Source organism: Zonotrichia leucophrys, chromosome 1, assembly GCF_028769735.1.
Source record: "Zonotrichia leucophrys gambelii isolate GWCS_2022_RI chromosome 1, RI_Zleu_2.0, whole genome shotgun sequence".
NCBI classification, from domain to species: Eukaryota; Metazoa; Chordata; class Aves; order Passeriformes; family Passerellidae; genus Zonotrichia; species Zonotrichia leucophrys.
This window is the reverse complement of record NC_088169.1, coordinates 40,125,857-40,142,920: the sequence shown is the minus strand read 5'-3', so window position 1 is coordinate 40,142,920 and position 17,064 is coordinate 40,125,857. Positions and strand designations below refer to the sequence as shown.

General features: G+C 43.9%; 1 protein-coding gene across 3 annotated transcripts in view; it reads left to right on the top strand.

Annotated features, from left to right (window-relative positions):
* Nucleotides 1-596: 596 nt before the first annotated feature.
* CLYBL (citramalyl-CoA lyase) overlaps nt 597-17,064 on the top strand; it is a 165,967-nt gene continuing 149,499 nt past the window's right edge. For 2 of the 3 annotated variants that reach the window (XM_064712240.1, XM_064712248.1), the window contains exon 1: nt 626-679. In XM_064712240.1, the coding sequence (XP_064568310.1) occupies nt 627-679 (53 nt within the window). In that variant the 5' untranslated portion in view covers nt 626. Of the gene's footprint in view, nt 680-17,064 lie in introns of all 3 variants that reach the window. The other variant, XM_064712237.1, reaches the window with a different exon arrangement.

The window sequence follows — 17,064 nt, the reverse complement described above, 5'->3', positions numbered from 1 at the left end:
ATCCACCTCCTGTTTTTAGGAAAGCTGCTGCAATTGAGTGTCTTGGGGATCTCTCTCCCATGGCCAGGGCAACATGTTCAGCAGTTGTGGAAGGGCAGGAATGAGAGATGACAGGACAGAGAGGTTGCATGATCCAAGTTTGTGTCCTTTGGAAACGAACTGATGTATCTACAATATTGGATACCTTGCTGGGATTATACTTTGTGGATCTGGCACATTCCAGCATCATGGCAAAGAAAATTATATTATATGCTCAGTCTAAGTTTGGACTGTTGGAAAACAGATTCAGAATCCCTATTTCCTTTTCCGGACCCTTTTCTTCTCAAGTTTGCTTCTCTCCTACCCCGCCCACTGCTACATCCTGTGTTATCCTCGGCCTTGTCTCTTCATGCTCTGCACGAACGGGCCGTTCGCACTCGCGGCAGTCACAGGCGCACCGGGGGCAGCGGAGCCGGGACGCGCTGGAGCAGCGGGAGCGCGGCCCCGGCGCAGCAGCGCGCCTCCGCCTGACGTCACACCGAGCGTGCGGCGGGGGCGTGCCGCGGGCGCCGCCGGCGCAGCCAATGGCAGTGCAGGGCGTGTCCCAGCGCAGCCAATGGGCTCGCGGGGCGTGTGGCGGCGGCGCGATGGCGGCGGGGCTGTGCTGGCGGGCCGGGCTGCGCGCGGGGAGGCGGAGACTGTGAGTGACGGGCCGCGCGCGCGGGCGGGGCGGGGCGCGGGACCCCCGGCGCCGCCTCCCCTCCCCCTCCCCTCCCCTCACGGCCGGAGCCGCGCCCGCCGGGGCTTCTCCGATCGCTCCGGGTGTGCCGGGGCTGCCCTCGGGCCCGGGCAATGTGGGAATGGCAGTCGGCTTCCTGCTCTAGGGGACGGTGTCCCTGCCCGCGGGAGGGGAGTTGGAATGTGGTGGTCCTTTAGGTCCCCTTCCGACCCGAGCTATTCCGTGCTTGCTCCCGCTACCGGCACGTTGCCCTTGCCCGGCTGTCCGCTTTGGTGCAGCTCCTGCCCGGAGGGTGACCTTGGGTCTTTCCCATTCGTGCTCCCGGCCTTGGATTGAGCGGGCTCCTCAGGGCCCCGTGCCCCATTTCCCGCAGGGGGAGCGGGGCCAGGCGGGCCGGGTCCGCACCGGGGCTTTCCCGTTGTTCAAACAGCATCCTGTGCCGCCTGCTCCACCCATGGATGACCCGGCATAGGTGGTGATGCGGGCAGGAGCAGGGGTGCCAGGGGCCCCCCTACCATCCCTTATCCTTGGGATATCCTGGGAGCCCCCCGTGAGCCCGGGGGTGCGGAGTCCCCTTGCTCCTGTGGGGGGACACGGCTCCTGCAGTGCCTGGATGAGGGAAGGTCGTGTAGGCAACGCATGTCCACTTGTCAAGGGCCCGAAATCAGCCGGTGCTTTCCCACAGGTGGGTGAATAGCTGTGCCAGGATGCTAGGAAAAGCTCTGCTTTAAACAGAGGATCGCCATACAGGTCAGCGTTGCAGGATCAGGCTCCGAGTGACAAGTGCCAAGGAAGATAAAGGCTCCGCTGCACTTTCCTGCTGGAGAAGTGTGTGGGTTTCATGCCCAGCTTTCTGCCTGCAGGTGTGTGCCTGCCTGTTCCCGGGGGCAGGGAGTGACTTCTGCCAGAGGGAGGGATTGATGGGTATGTGCTCATTTAAGGCAGGTTTTCAAGAGCACTGCTAGAAGGAGAACACTTTATTCTTTAGTATTGATATTAGGAAGGCAATCAAGTGTTAATTCATTTTAATATCAATATTTAAAGCTTTAAATTCTCGCATTCTCTGCTGAGACCGTGGTTCTGTAAATATTTTATAGCTGAGTGACAAAAGCCTATGCGCTCTGTAAAACTGTAACGTAGATGTTACTGTGAGCATGCAATATTGATGCTGGTGTTCTTGGGGAGCCTCAGGGACAGCTGGAGTGCTTTGTGCTGTACTGGAGGCACTCTGAAGAGCCCAGTAAGTCCATGTCAGTCATTCCTGCCCACAGGAGGGTCCTGCCTAGCACCCAGGGTCATTTTTCCAGTCTACCTCCTTCAGTGCACTTTTACAGCCAGTTTCTGGGGAAGATGCATGCACATACATGCTTTTTCCCCCCCCTTGTTTTCATCCCCTTTTCCCCATATTGGTGCAGAATCATAAATGCTATGCCTTGCTATTTCTGGTCATGAAGAATTTTGAATATTCATACTCTGGGGGGAAGAGGAATCTGCACAGTGTGAGGGCAGGGGTGATGACCTTTATGTGTGCACAGCACCTGTTCAGGGCTGGGAGAAGAGGCTGCCTGCATGCCCATGGTGAGGCTGCTCCCTTCCAGCTGTGGCTCAGAAGGGGCTTCCTTGGCCGGTGCTGCCCTGGGCTGGAACATGGCTGCCAGGCATCACAACACCCTTGCATGACTCCCAGAAGATGTGATGACCTCCCTGTGGTGGGATTTGACTGCTCCTTGTCATCAGAGCTCCTGTGGAGCCCAAGAGGCCCCTGGGCAGGTAGAGACCACAGAATTTTGGGCATCCAAGCAGTCAGAGACCAAGCAGGATGAGGCATGAGGAGTCCTTGCTCACTGTGTGCACTTGGGAGAGAAAATACAGGGATGACTTCAAATGTCAGCAATCAATGAACACGTTGATTGGATTTAATTGGCTCTTGTGTCCCACAGAGCTCTCTGCCATGCTGTTGGACTGGGACCCTAATTACAGCAGGTACCTCCGATGTGGTGTGGCTGCCTTTCCACTGCTGCCCTCCTTCCTGTGCGTGCTGCTGCCCCTGTGAGGCTGGGGGCAAGCAGTGCTGCGCAGAAAAGGAGGACCGAGTGTTAGTGTTATTATCAGGCAGGTACCCAGAGCTGGTTTTTCTTATTTGCCATGTTCCAGAGCCTACTGGGCTCTCTCTGCCTGTGAAAGATTTTTGTGTTGGAAAAAGTTAAAAAACCCTTCATGCAGCTGTTTTTAGTAGCAAGTGCAGCTGGTTTTGCTGTTGTTCTCGCTTTGCTTGGTGATGATGCGGTAAGAGAGGAGCATTGCACATTGAAGCACAGTCACCTGTTTGCCCTCAGCGAGCCAAGCACGTCACCCAGTACTAGAGGGTTTTATTACATGCATTCATTTACTGGCATGCCCCAGGCAGATCCATACCCACATGCCTGTGCTAAATCAGTCAAAGGCAGCACCCACATCTCAGTGGAACACTGCAGAGCATGGAATGTACAATGTGGGCACATATAGCCTGTTGTGCCAAAGGGGCACACGCTGGCATGCCTGCTAGGAACAAAGGAGCCTGACGAGTACTAACCCCGTGTCAGATCTTCTTCAGAGACTGTTCCTATGTAATTTAAAATTTCTAGCATTGGGAGTTTCTTTTCTCATCATCAGTTCTCATCAATTTCCCTCCCAGGAGTCCACCACTCCTGTGTCTTGTGGTTCAGGCTCCAAGTCTGTGTCTGCTTGGTATATTAGTGAAGATGTTTTTCATGTATTGGACACTGGAGGGTGCTAATGCAATGGGAGCTGAAATTGTTGTAGCAAATTAAAGGGTTCCCTTTTGTTAGTTGTGAAATAGTTTCATTCTTTGTTGCAGGTTTTAAGTGGAAAGACATGAATTGTGGTCCTTACCAGTAGCTGATCCTGTTCAGCGTGTGCAGAGCTGTGACTAAGAATATCAATAAAGTGTTATGTCTGTGAGGGATTTCTTTCCTTAACCTCAATCAAAAAAAATCACTCATTTTATGTTCTACACATTTTTAAGTGTGTCTTTTGAGATTATGGCCTCGGGGTGAAAATTATTTGAAAGTGTGACTTTCTAGTGATAAAAACACTTTATCTGGCAGAATTGCTGAGCCGCATGTGCAGAGTCTGCTTTTCTACAAGGTCACTTTGGTTCACTGAAATGAATATTGTTGTGTTGCTAGTGGGGTGAGAACCTGATAGCAGCTCACACTGGGGAGGGCACCCATTGGGGACACCCTGAGCACCCCTAATCAAGTCCCTGGCACTGGGATCCTGTCTCTGGGGGAGGACCTGATGGAGCCTCAGTCATCCTTGCATTCTGGGCTGTGTGTGAGGGCATTCCATCACAGGGAATGTGTGTAGGATGGGGCGTTCCATCAGCCATCAGGTGAAGCACATCACAAAACTGAGCCTTAGCTCTGGTGTTTCAAATTCACTCAAACATTTTTGTCAGGATAAAGTTCCATTGAGAGGTCTTAGACCAAAGGAGGTATTACCTGTTCTCTCTGCTCCAGCTTTCTGCTCAACCAGGTCTCTGTTCTCCTTTGCCCTTGGCAGGAAGACAGGGGCAATATAAGGTCCCTGTTGTGCACTCTGGCAACTCCACAGTTGGCATGAAGGACTGTGAAACTACTGCCTGAGCCAGTTCTCATCCTAGCAGCAGCAGAGGTATGATGGTGGATAATTAATGCTAATGAGAAGCAGGGTGCAAAGCTGGGTGTGTCCAGCTAATCACCACTGGCACCTCAACTGGTCTGCTAAAGCCTGCTCTGTTCTGGACAGTCCTGTGTGCAAACTCATCACCCAAATGAAAGCCAGTATTTGTAATGTGTGAGCAAAAATAACTGGGTACAAATACATCTTCCTTAGCAGCCTTTCTTGTTTGATATGCATGGAAAATGAGTCACTCCTCTGTCTCATTCCTTTTGCAAATGAATTGGGCTGTCCTGTCCTGGAAAATATTGTTATCTTGCTGTATTATATCAGTCAGGTTTTATTCTCTCCCAGGTGATGAAGTTTGCTTACATATGGTTCAATTTTTATTTCTTTTAAAAACACGCAGTTTTTTTCTGAATTCCTCCTTGAACTGAAGATGTGTATGAACACTGGAGAAAGAGCCTGTGGATGAGGAAACCAGAATCTCCTGTTCTGATACCAGTAGGGGCTTGCTGTTCATCTTGCAACCAGAAGCATGGACAATTTCACAGCAGAATTGCTTGGGTGTTTATCAGAAGCGGCAGAAATGTACCCAGTTAAAAGTTTACACTTTTTTTGCAAAGAGTTTTAGTAGCTTACCAGAATAGGGTTATAAGGGGATGTGAGCAGAAAAGCTTTTTAAAATCACTGTAATAAGTAGTGGTACTGAAGACACTCTGTTTAAGGGTAGTCTAAGCACACAGATGAAGTCTAAGCAGACAGAAAGAGATCTGGTTGACAGTATTGGTCTGGTTTAGCAGCTTTCAGAGAAGACTGCTTCTTCCGTTGCAGCTCCATGCTTCCAAGCAGAGAGCCAGGGGATGCATCCTGGTGTTGTTTCCAGAACCAATGGTCTAGCTGTGGTGCCAAAAGGATTTGAATTTGTGCATTTTATGTAGATGGTGTCCTAACTTGGAGTGAGAGACCTTTCTCCAGGAGAGAAGGTTAATGGACCTTCCACCAAACCTGTGTGTGTGACTGCATTGAGTTTAAACACTGCCAGCTGCAGGATGGCATCTTGAGGTCCAGTGCCAGCCCTGCATGGGAAAGGAGGGCGTGTGTTCCCTTGGTGGGTGCTCAGTGCCTTCCATCATTGAGCTTTCACACACTTGGGCAGTATTTCTTGGCTACTCATAAAGGCTGGGTGAGTGGGATCCCTGGAGTTTTCATACCTGTTGGGGAGATTGAGCTGCTGTACTTGAGGTCTCTTTTCTTAAGAACCATTCTGGCAGGTAAATGTCCCTTGATGCTAAGAGCTTTGTAGAATTTCTGCTGATGAACCCCTGTGTATCTCCTCCTGTCCTCTGCACATCATGTGAGTTTCTGGTAGTGGTTTTTCCTGGACCCCTTTCTCACACCTCCCCGAGTTCTGAACCTCCTTGTTTGGAAAGGGGAAACACTCAATTGGCCTTATTTTGTCAGCTGGGCTGTGCATGGAGGTGTTTCTCCAGCCAACTGCCCTTTTATGCACTTCCCTCTTCCACCCCACAAAGCTGAGGAGCACAGCAGGTCTGCAGAACTTCGACTGCAAGTGGGTCTGGAGGTCAGTTTGTGGTTTCTTAGCCCTAGGATGTTGAACAAGTCTCCTTCCTATACTTTACCTTATTTTCTGGTCAGACCTATATTTACTTCCCAGGTCTCCCTGTGCTCTTTAAATCTCCCAGCATCACTGGTGTAAATAGGATTTGCCTATCCCTGTGAAATGGGCATCTCTGTGGCTGCTTGCCCTGCTTTCTCTGGCTCTTTGTGGGACAGGGCTGTCCAGTTGTCATTGTCTGCGTGGCCAAACCTGCCTTCTTCTCTGCCTTTTTAATTAAAAAATGGTTGGCATCAGGGGCTCTGCAGCAATGAAAGGGGAACGATGAAACTTTGAAGAATTTGGAGCATAAAGTTGATCTCTAAATTTCAATGTACTCATTGCACTTAAGCACTTGATACATTTTATTATTGAGCATTCATGTGACCTAATTTCCCTTAGTACTGTACATTTAGCTTTATACATCTGCACCTAATTTGTAAAAAAGGACTTAATGAGAAACTTCAAACAGTTTAAATGTCAATTACAAAGAAAGCGAGGTTTTAAAGTTCCAGTAATCTGTCCATATTGGTCATCGAAACATGATCCCAGGTGGACGTTAATTCGAGACAGATGGCATTCCAAAGGCACAATTACAAAGAGCTTATATATTTTCAACACTAACAAGCTGTCACGCTATGTTGTAGCTACACTTCCACTACTGTATAAGCACAATTGCTGCTTTATCTGCTGTGGACTTGGTAATAAAGGGGTTTGATTCCCCACTCTTGATATTGTCAGTGGGATTTTTGTGAACCGGAGAGCGGGGTTAGTTAGTGTGAATATCTTTCATCTGCCCAGCCTGTTGGGTTGGGGGGTTGTGTTTGTTTCTGTGGTTTTTGTTAAGTTGGTGAAATGCTCTTCAAGGAAAGGAGAGGAAATGTTGAATATGGGCATAACAAGACTAGTTCATCACAGCTATATTTCTATTTCCTGGCAACATTAATTAACTTCAGCCTTATCAGCTGCTGGGCAATAGCTATGATGATTTGTTAAAACCCCCAACATCCTGGATGTTTTCAGTTAAAAAGTCATCTGAAAGCCTTTGGAGTAATGCACATGTTACTTGGAAGACTGAAGTCCAAGGGATTAATAGTGGCTTGACTTGCAGTGGTGTAAATGGGCAGCAGCTTGGCTGCAGCCAGGCAGGAGTGCTACCCTGGGAAGAAGGCAGTTGGAATTATTTTCAGATTTCTGAAAATATTGCTAGGCCCAAAGGCAGAGGTGGAAGAGCAAGGTCAAGGATGAAGCAAGGTCAAAGCAGGGTTTCCATGAGACTGAAGCATCAACATGTAGAGTAGTTGATCGAGTAGTAGATGGCCCTAGCCTTGGCAGGGGGTTGGACTAACTGACTTTTAAAGGTCCTTTCCAGCTCAAACTATTCTGTGTGGTAGATGGCAAGGTTTGTTGTTGAAGGACAATGTTTGGTATCTAGTTAGTAGTTGAGGTGGGCAGTGATCCGTGTAACTGAATGATGAAAGTTAATTTGGCATAATTTCCAGACTTTTTGTTTGTTTCTTGAAACCAGGTCACTAAAAAGCAAGACTTGCATGTCTATGACTAGACGGTGTTTTAATAGGCTTTAAAAATTCTGTGCTGCTAGCAGCAAGATTAATAATGCTCCCCAGGAAGGTTTTTAAGCTCCTATGGGCACGAGTGTCCTCTAAGAGGTGCTGAGAATTAAGAGCTTATATTTCTGCTCCTTTATCTACCTTTCATTGGTAAGTGGAGAAGAAAGCAGGAAGGCTAAGATGTTCATCCTCGCAAGGCAGGAATTAAATGGTAAGCTTACACTCTTTAATTTTTGTTTTTCATTAATGAATGTTATAAATAGGTTTTTTTAAAAGCATCATACCTGGCTTCCATTTTTGAAGGAGTTGTAGGTGCTATTTGAAATATGCAGCTCACCAACAAGTGAATTGGACTCTTGAGCCACACTTGAAACAAAATACCAATTTTGCCTGCAGTTTTACTAGGTTTCCTGGTTTATGCAGTGGCATTTGAATGGCCTCTAATAATTGTTTTTAGCAAGAAAAAATTCTAACAAAAATGAAAAACACAACTCAAACCTCATTAGCACTGTATTTGGCATGCCATGAATCGTTAAATCTTTATATAAATGCAGAAGTAATTTGTAACAAACAAAATCCTTTCTTTTTTTTGGAAAGACTTTCTTTTGAGTTTTTGTTCATACTGCTAAGGTGCAGTATGTTTTCCAAACACTGGATATTATTACCAGAATAAGAGCAGAACCAATCAATGTTTTAATTAAATATTATCTATAATCCTTGAGTGTCAGACATACTTAGTTGTGATAAGTGAAAAATATTAGGTGCAAAAAAAAAGACTAATAAATACTTAGATAGGGTCTTTTTAACCTAATATTTTTTTACCTAAATGTGGTGCTATTGTGTGTTGTTTTTGAAATGGTTTCCCCTTGGATTTTCTCAGTGCTTATCGGGGGAACATACTGAAGTCTTTTTATTTAGATCAGACTTGCTTTGAGAGTAACTAATTGTTCAAGTCCAAGTGGGAAACTTTCTTGCACCTGGAAAATTAGGAAAGCAAAAGATGTCCACATCCTTTCCCTGGTGGTTCTTCACCTGTGAATTTGAACTGCAGCAGTAGTAAAAGTTTTGTGGACCTCATTTTATGTGAGATCATTAAGCGACAGGAGAATTCAGGACTAGCTGCCCTTCGTAATTCAGGACACTGAAAGGTGCCATTTATAAGCTCAAAGTGCCTGCAGGAAGGCAAAACAGGCTTGTAAAACCCATGCTCCAAACCCTGCAAGGGAACCAGTTTGTACTGCTGCTTGCAGCCTTGGAGTGACAAAATTGCAAAGGTGCTGGGGTTTGGTTTAAAAAAATGGAAAAACACCTGCCTTTAATATTTCATGTAATAACTTGAGTTTTCACACTTCTTGTGTTGATAACTCTCTTTTCCCATAACAACCCCAAAATATCCCAGGCAGTGATCCCAGTAAAACCTTAGCAGTTGAACTGCCCAGCTGTTGGACTTACTGTCTTCGCTGTTACAGCCCACTGTTTTGCTGAGCTGTTAATTTGGCTATAAAATAAGTCTGTCCTGGCTTTTTAATAATCTTTTGCAACTGGTGACCTTGGCCCATCACATGGGCCAGGCATTTTGTAGGGAGAGCTCCTGCCTCCTTATTGCTTGAGAAGGAGTAGCAGCATGTACAACACTTGAAAGGGGGTGATATGGTGATATGCTGTTGTTACAACTCTGAACAGGCAATGTAATCTGCAAAATTCACAATATGCTTTATGGATTTAGAAAGCCTGAAAGGCAGCCCAAGGAAACACTGAGCCCAGTGTTTTTTCCCAGAGCAGGTACTGCTTTCCTTACCTGCTCCCCTGTTAATCCTCAAATAAGAGCTGGAGCTGCTGTTTTAAAGTTCATGACCAAAATGTAGCAATTGCTGCCTGGAATGAGCCATCCATAGCTGTAATCTGAAATGGCTGGGGCTGAACTCTTCCAGTCAGGCCAGAATAAGCCAACTATTGATGGCCACAGTAATGTCCTGTGGCTGAAGTTACCTGAGTGTCCATTTGCACCGTCAGAGCCCAAATGCCAGTGGAGACAGGAACTGACTGCACATCAAGTCTGCCAGCAGTGTCTTTGCTTTGTTAATCTGGATTAGTTCCACACCTGCCTGCTTGTGCACACCTATTCCAGCAGCACCTAGCTGTGCATTGTGGTATCCAGCCTGTGCTCCCTCCTCCTGTGGCTCACGTAGGAGCCAGTGGAATGGCTGCATTTTGGAAGCACATCAGTATTATTCCATTCTCTGTCACTGCTTTTGTTGGATTGCCGTGCTCAGGGCCCCAGACACTGCACTGAGCTCACTGTGACCCCAGGCCTTTGCAGAGCCGACTGCAGGACTCAGACCTTTGTAACCACTATTAAAAGGCAGTTATGTGACTGTTTATGTTACAGCCAGGTGCTTTGCTGCCTGTGGACATGCAGTTACTTGACAAAATTTAGTATTTTTAAAATTTGTGATCTAAATGTGATGAATATACTTTCCTGAGGACCTTACTCTGTGTAAATGGCTCAGCAGCCTTCAGCCATTGCTCAGATTTCTGTGGGGGATGTGAGTCACGTTTTTCTGGCTCTCTGAAGGGACGTGTCCACTACAGCATTCCTGTTATTTCTCTATTTCCTTTGTGAAGGACCTAAGGTTTCTAGATATCATATCAGTAATATATTTCTAATAACATTTTTGGGGAATTTATTATTCAAGTTCTCTGACTTGTAGTACATTTTTGAGTTCTGTGGGTTCCTTTATTGAGGCTTTATATATGAATGCAGGTTTTATGGGCTTATTGCCTTAACCATTCACTTGTTTTGTTAAATCTCTAGTGATACTAAAGCACTGAAGGTGCTTTGGGTTGGGTCAGCACCAAACAGTGACTTCAATATACTGGAAGAACAAAATCTGTTTTCTTACTGACTGGTTTTTTTTAGAAGTTGATAGATGTGAAAACCATTTAACAGTTGGGTTTTTTTTTACTTTCCTGTTAAACTAAGCTACTGAGGAAATCATCCTACTGCTACATGCTGCAATATGTCAGAAACACCGTTATGTTATAGTTGCATCATTATCTAAAGGAAAAATTGAGTGTGGGTTTGAAGTCGACAAGTGATGAAAGTAGCCCTGAGGTTGTCAATTAGAAAGCTAAGGCCTGGAACTGATAAGTTAATGGTCAGTCCCCTTCACACCCCCTGGCTTTGCTGCCTGCTCCCGCCTCACCCTGCAGCAGCTTTACTGCTTGGAACAGAAATAAAAGGCTCCCATTACTTTGTGTCCCAAAATGTATCTCACTGATCCTGTTCGCTCAAAGGCTTGGCTGATTGTGTTCTTAGTATGGACAGATAGTTAAATGAGGAGAAATGAGATGTAGCAGATCGAAAATACAAACTCAAAATCATCCCTTTTTTATTTTTTAATTAGTTTGTTCATTTTTGTTTAAATGTTGAACTTTTAACATGTTTTTTTCAGACTATCCTCCTGCAGTACACACAGCAAATTTAGCAGCAGTGCATAATTTTAACTTCTACCGTATGTTTGTTTGCAGATTTTAAAAGCTGAAACTTAATGGCAGGCAGTTGGAACCCATGTGTGCCTGCTAAAGGCAGAGGACAACATGTGTGGTTTTTGTGAAGGGAATACTGGTTACCAAAGTTTATGATATAATGTAATGTAATACAAAATGTTTGTATTTTGCTTGGGCAGGAGGGAACTAATGTGCTGCCATTTCTCCTGGGGAACACATGGGCTTACATAAATAGATATTATTTATCTTAGATAAACCATGTCAAACAACAAACAGGACTTCCTCAGATTTTAATGATTCTTGGTGTGCTGTGTGGTGACAACAACAGTAACTTTATGAAAAGAGTAGTATTAGAAGTAAATACAAGCATTGTGAAAAACAAAACATATAATTAATCTTCAGGTTTTGAAATTTCATTTATAAGTTTTTAGGGCTTGTAAAAGTTTTCAGTTGGGCACCCCCTTTGCAGTTTGTTATTGGCACTGCTTCAGTGGCAATGGAGAGCCAAGATTTTTTCCACATAGTCCTCTCTCAACCTAGAAGAGATAAGTAATAATGATGAGTTTGAGAAGGCACTTTAATTTGTAAGGATGTGCAAGTTTTTGAACTTTCTGGTAGTTTCACTGCAACCAGCAAACATCTGTTGAAAAATAAAAAAATTGTGGTTGCTACTTACCTGACACCATCCAATGAAATGGTGCTCTGAGCAGAGACTGCTGCTCTGGAGTCCCTCTCTCCTCCAGCCCGATTCCAAACCATGGAGTAAATCTTTTTCTAGCTTAATTCACAGGAAAAGAGATGTGGCATTGTGTTAAACAACTTGGTGTGGCATGGTATTTTCTCCTGATGTGCCATCTCTGCCCGAGACCCATGGGGTTGAGCTTTTCAGTAGTTCCCCATAGAAGCAGTGCAGAAGAGGTGGTACATGATTTTCCAAAGGCACGTGTTCCTTCTGTGCCCTACTTTAACTTACTCCTTGAGATACAGTACCCATAAATAATGAAAATGTGCAATGACATTTTTAATTAGAGGCTTTGTTTTCTTACACATTGTGACGCTGGTGTTTCTAGAGCTACAGGATAAGCTCTTGTGGTGGCCTGCTGCAAAGAGAGGTTATCTCAACATAAGGAGCACTGTATCTAGTTTAGTCTGGCTGGTTCAGGTATCAATCACATCTACCAGAAGGCATAATTCTGCAGTTTCCTCCTAAGATGATCCTTCCCTTGGATTGCAGTTTTGTCTTTTCAGGAGTCTTCTCTAGTTATTTTTTGAATGAAGTTCTGAAAGTTAATTGTGTTAGGTAAGAAAAGCTCCTATCTTTCTGCATTTTTCTTCTCTTGCCATCTTGCACACAATTTTACTCACCCATCAGCCCAGCAGGGCTGTTGTGCAAGGTACATCCACATGCTGTAAGGAAGCCTGTCAGCCAAATTTTGGTGGAGCCAGTAACTGCTCTACAAAAGGCAGCCTGATGCCGAAAATTTCCATCTCTCCCAGTGGGTTGGGTTCTGTTCCTCTGGGATTTTTTCCCCTCCCCTTTTGTTTCTGTTATTGGTTGTGTGTTTCCTCACCCATGACACTCTTTCAGCTTGACAGTCCCTCTCTTGCCACGTGTTTCTTTTGTCATGCTTTAAGCACATCTGTGTGTTTCAGTGTGGATGGTTTGATATGTGTGCTGTTTGCTTACCAGTATACACCAGTTGCTTCCACAGCACATGAAGCACAGCATGCTGAACAGCGCCCATCTTAGGGTAAAGGCTGTGGTGCCATACAGAGAGGGTACAGGTTGAATTTGGTTTTGTCTCCCTTTGTCTACCTAAGGAGTAAGAGTCTCATTTTAGGAGGAAAAGTTTCTTTTTTGTCTGCAATGCTGGATCCACATAAACTCTTGACTCTCAAGAAGTTTGGTTGCATTGGATCACGTCTGTCTGAAGGTAGGGAAGCCTGGCATCAGAGCTTTTGATGATATAAACTTCCTAAGGCTAAAAATCAAAGGGGCTCCTTTCCACCTACATACTTTACCTTCTCTGCCAAACAGAACCTGAGCAATGCTTCCTTCCCTTTTGAGTGCTCTCAAGCCCCATTTCACATTCATCTGACTAGGTAAATGTAGGAAAGAAATGAAAATGACTTACCAAAGAGTGATGTGGCATTTCCTAACATTTCTTTTCATTCTAGTAGAGAACCTTAAAATTGGGAAAATCTTAGATCCTAGATCCACTAATTTGGAATGAATAGAACCATGTCTTATACACAACAAATTAAAAAAAAAAAAAGAACAAAAGAAAAGGAAAACACAGTGACACAGTGCTTGCACAAGGACACATTCAGAGTGTGAAAGTTGACTTGGGATTTCCAGATTTGTAATTTCTGAGACAAAATTGAAGTGCACTGTGGTCTTTATGCAGTCACAATGGATTTCCTTTGAGTATATCTGAAATGATACAGACCTCAGTAAAGTCAACCTTGTCTTTAATGTCAGTATCATCATCTAAGACACATGCCATTGGCAGCATGTCTTCCCACAGAAACTCAGCATTGGTGTTCCTGAACAACATAAACCAGAAAATGAATGTAGTCTCAAATGGCTGCATTTCTTTGGACATTTTTGCTTTGGGTATTTTTTATCAGCTTCTTTGACTGCTTTTGCCTGGAAAATGGTATATTAACCTGAAAGCACGACCAACAAATGGCAGAATCTAAGAAACAAAAATAGACATGATAGTTTAGGTTTGGTATTGTAATCTATGACTGCATAAAATGACATTGATTATGCAATGGTAATGGCAAAATTAAATTGTTTTGAACCTAAGCATAAACTTGCTGGGGCAAACCAGCAATAGTTTGGGCCTTTCTGGTATTTCGGACTGCAAATATGTTGGGAGGCCTTGGCTTCAGAGACAGGAATTCTGATCCTTTGCCAGATGGATCTGTTGCAATGCCTCACAAGATCTACAGCGTGGAGAGTAGGACCTGCAGGATGTCTTCACTCCACAACCATGAAGGGAATTAGTTTAGAAAAGAAAGACTTTGAAAATTTTCAGCACTTTAGACACTGCCAGATTCTTTTTCAGACCACTTGCAGCCTGTTTACAATGGATAAAAATTATGTTCTGGCATCTTTATATAAAATATATGAGATGTAGGTCTTGCTGCGTTCTGCCACCAGTAATGGTAATGCTGGTATATTCCTCTGTTAAAGGAAAAAATTCTGGAACTAAATGATAAGCAGAGAGCTGAAATCAATGAGATGGCAACCACTTTGTGATCAAGAAATAAATAAGAAAAACAGTTTTCAAAAATTTGTGCTGGGTATATTTATTCTTAAAAATATGCCTAACTGCCTAATAAAATTACAGCAAATCCTAAATTTACTGTAATCTGTTTGAATAATAATCCCCCACCCCCAGCCAAAACAGAAACAGTGCTTCCAGGTTGTGGATCAAACCATTCAGCTGATGAAAGTCAAAATCTAAACTCTGGAAGCCCAAAGTGTTTGAAGTATTGTGTCGGCTTTTGAGATCAATAGCCTCCTCTGCAAGTACCAAGAGAATATTTTCTTCAATATATTCAATTAGCTCAGTTAAATGACTAATTTATTCAAACTTGACCAATTGGGAGTTGAAAGAAGCAGAAAAGCTTGTTCTTCTCTACCAATCTGTGAATAAAAGCTAATTATGAGAGGATTAGATTTGCTAATACTACAATATTGGAGGATTTTAAGACCAAATACTAGATTGGTGCTAATTCTAGCTAATACTAAGTTATTTTAATAGATAAATTTTTAAATCTAATCAGAATTTTTTTACAAGTCCAGCCTCTCTCAGATAGTGCTATGCAAGCTATAAGACATCTCATTATGTTTTAAATTGCATTCCAGTTTTCATCCAAAGAAACATAAATCCTAAGTAAACACAAAGAGATCAACTAGTAAATAAGAATTGTGCCATACATGATTTTCTAATAAAAACAGTAAAATTAATCTGAAAAAATGTATAATGAGGTATAGAAAAGTTTAAATATATACCAGCAGAGCTACTCTGTCCTTCTGGCTAGCAATAAGAAGTGCCAAATTTAGTGTAAAAGCTATATTTAGTTACAAAGAAACATACTTTAGTGGTTACAAACTGAGAATTAACCTTTCTCCAAGAAAATAACTAAAACCTTTACATGGGAAAACATGCTTCAAATTAATTATCTAACTCAAGGTTTCCCATTTGGTAGTGTAGTTTATTTTTAAGAAAAGTGTCTTGAAAGATTTAATCCTGCTGAAAGTCATCAATAACTGAAGTGAACCTCACCGTCAGTGCAAACTTGACATAAGGATTCAGGAATTCAGCCAAGAAAGCGATGTCAAGAAAATGTGAGGATACAATTTTTCAGTCCTGTCCATAAACATTTGGTACATGGGACACCCCACAATGAAATTTAATTACCTCTTCTGCTGGTAGGATCACGAGAGAAAACCTTGCTTCAGGCAGCAGCACAATGAGGTACGGAGGACACGATGGAGCATCTCGGTCATCGCGCCTTTGCGGCAGAGACGCTGCTGAGTCCTGCTGCCTTTGGTCCGTGGTGTCCCCAGCTCTGGGACAGAGCCACCATGGCTGCTCTCCATCTACTGGTCACTCTGGAAGCTGTTCCTGTAAATGCCAATTTGTAACCTGTCATCAAATTGCTTTGAAAAAACACTGCTTTCAGTTGCTGCTTAAAAATAATTTTGGCACTTCCCCACAAGCAGAGTCCCCAGGTGGTGCTGAGTTTCTGAGGGGTGGTCCTTCTCCAGCAACTTACTTGACTGTGTGGCTGGATGACTCTTCCTCACCTCTTAGCCAAGGTGATTGACTGGAGCAGTACAGACCAGTGCTTGGTGCAGTGCTGCCAGACTAAGAAGCAATCTCAGGGTGCTGCAGCACCCCATTTGTGCACCTGCTGCTGTGTGCCTGGGTAGCTTCTTTATGTTTTGAGCTCTCATGAACATGGGTTCCTCATCTCCAGCAGGTCCATAGCAGAGCAGTGTAACTTAGCAGTAGCACACTAGTAAATAGGAAAGGAATTTACGCTGGACATTTTGCTGGGTAGAATGGCCTGTTTCCCCCAGCTCCCTATTTTCCCCAAGGCTGATCACTTCTGTTGCTGACAAGCCTGGGAGAGAATTGTTCTTAACTGGCCACCCAGCCTGGTGCTCACTACTGGAGGCACAGCAATGCACCAGTGATGGGTGTTTAAGGGATGAAAAGCCCAGATGATCATGTTTACATCCCCAAAACTATTAAGATGACCAGGCTATGGGTTCATCCCAGCCTGTGTTCTTTGCAGCCTCCCTTACTGGGCTGTGGGATCCCCAGCCCTGCTTGGGCATTCACTGTGACAGCAACGAGGCTTTACATCTTTATTGAACTGTAACCACCAGTGTAAAGGGTGCTGAGATAAAGGCTGTGTGTTACCTGCCCTGTGTGTCTGCCAAGGCTCCAGACTTTTAAATATGCTATTTCTTTGCAGCCCGTTTCAAGTGAAAATCCAGATTTTGCCATCTCTCTCCCACATACATCCACTGTGAAATTCAGCACAATATTTAGGTTTCTCTGGACTGATTTTCAGGACAACTTGGACCTTATTTTTTTTTCCTGTGATGTTTCTAAAACTGGCAGAAGAATATTTTTTTTTTAAGCCTGCATATGCTGCAATGAGTATTTTAAAATAAAGATTTTTTTTTAATCTGTAAGCATGTTTAATGCTTGTATAAGGTGCCAGATTTTAATTACAGTTGGCATTTATAAGTGTGGTGCTGGCAATGGCAACCATATTGCTGAAAAAAGGCATAAATTTTGACACTGGCAATATGGGAACCCAGCATATGAGACTGTAAACCTCATTGCTTCCTGTTTTAATATGCTGCTTTAAGGGAAGGTCTTTTAACAGTTAATATTTAACTAGAACATTTAGGGTTTGATATAAAGTTTTTCTAATTTCAAACTATTTAGTAA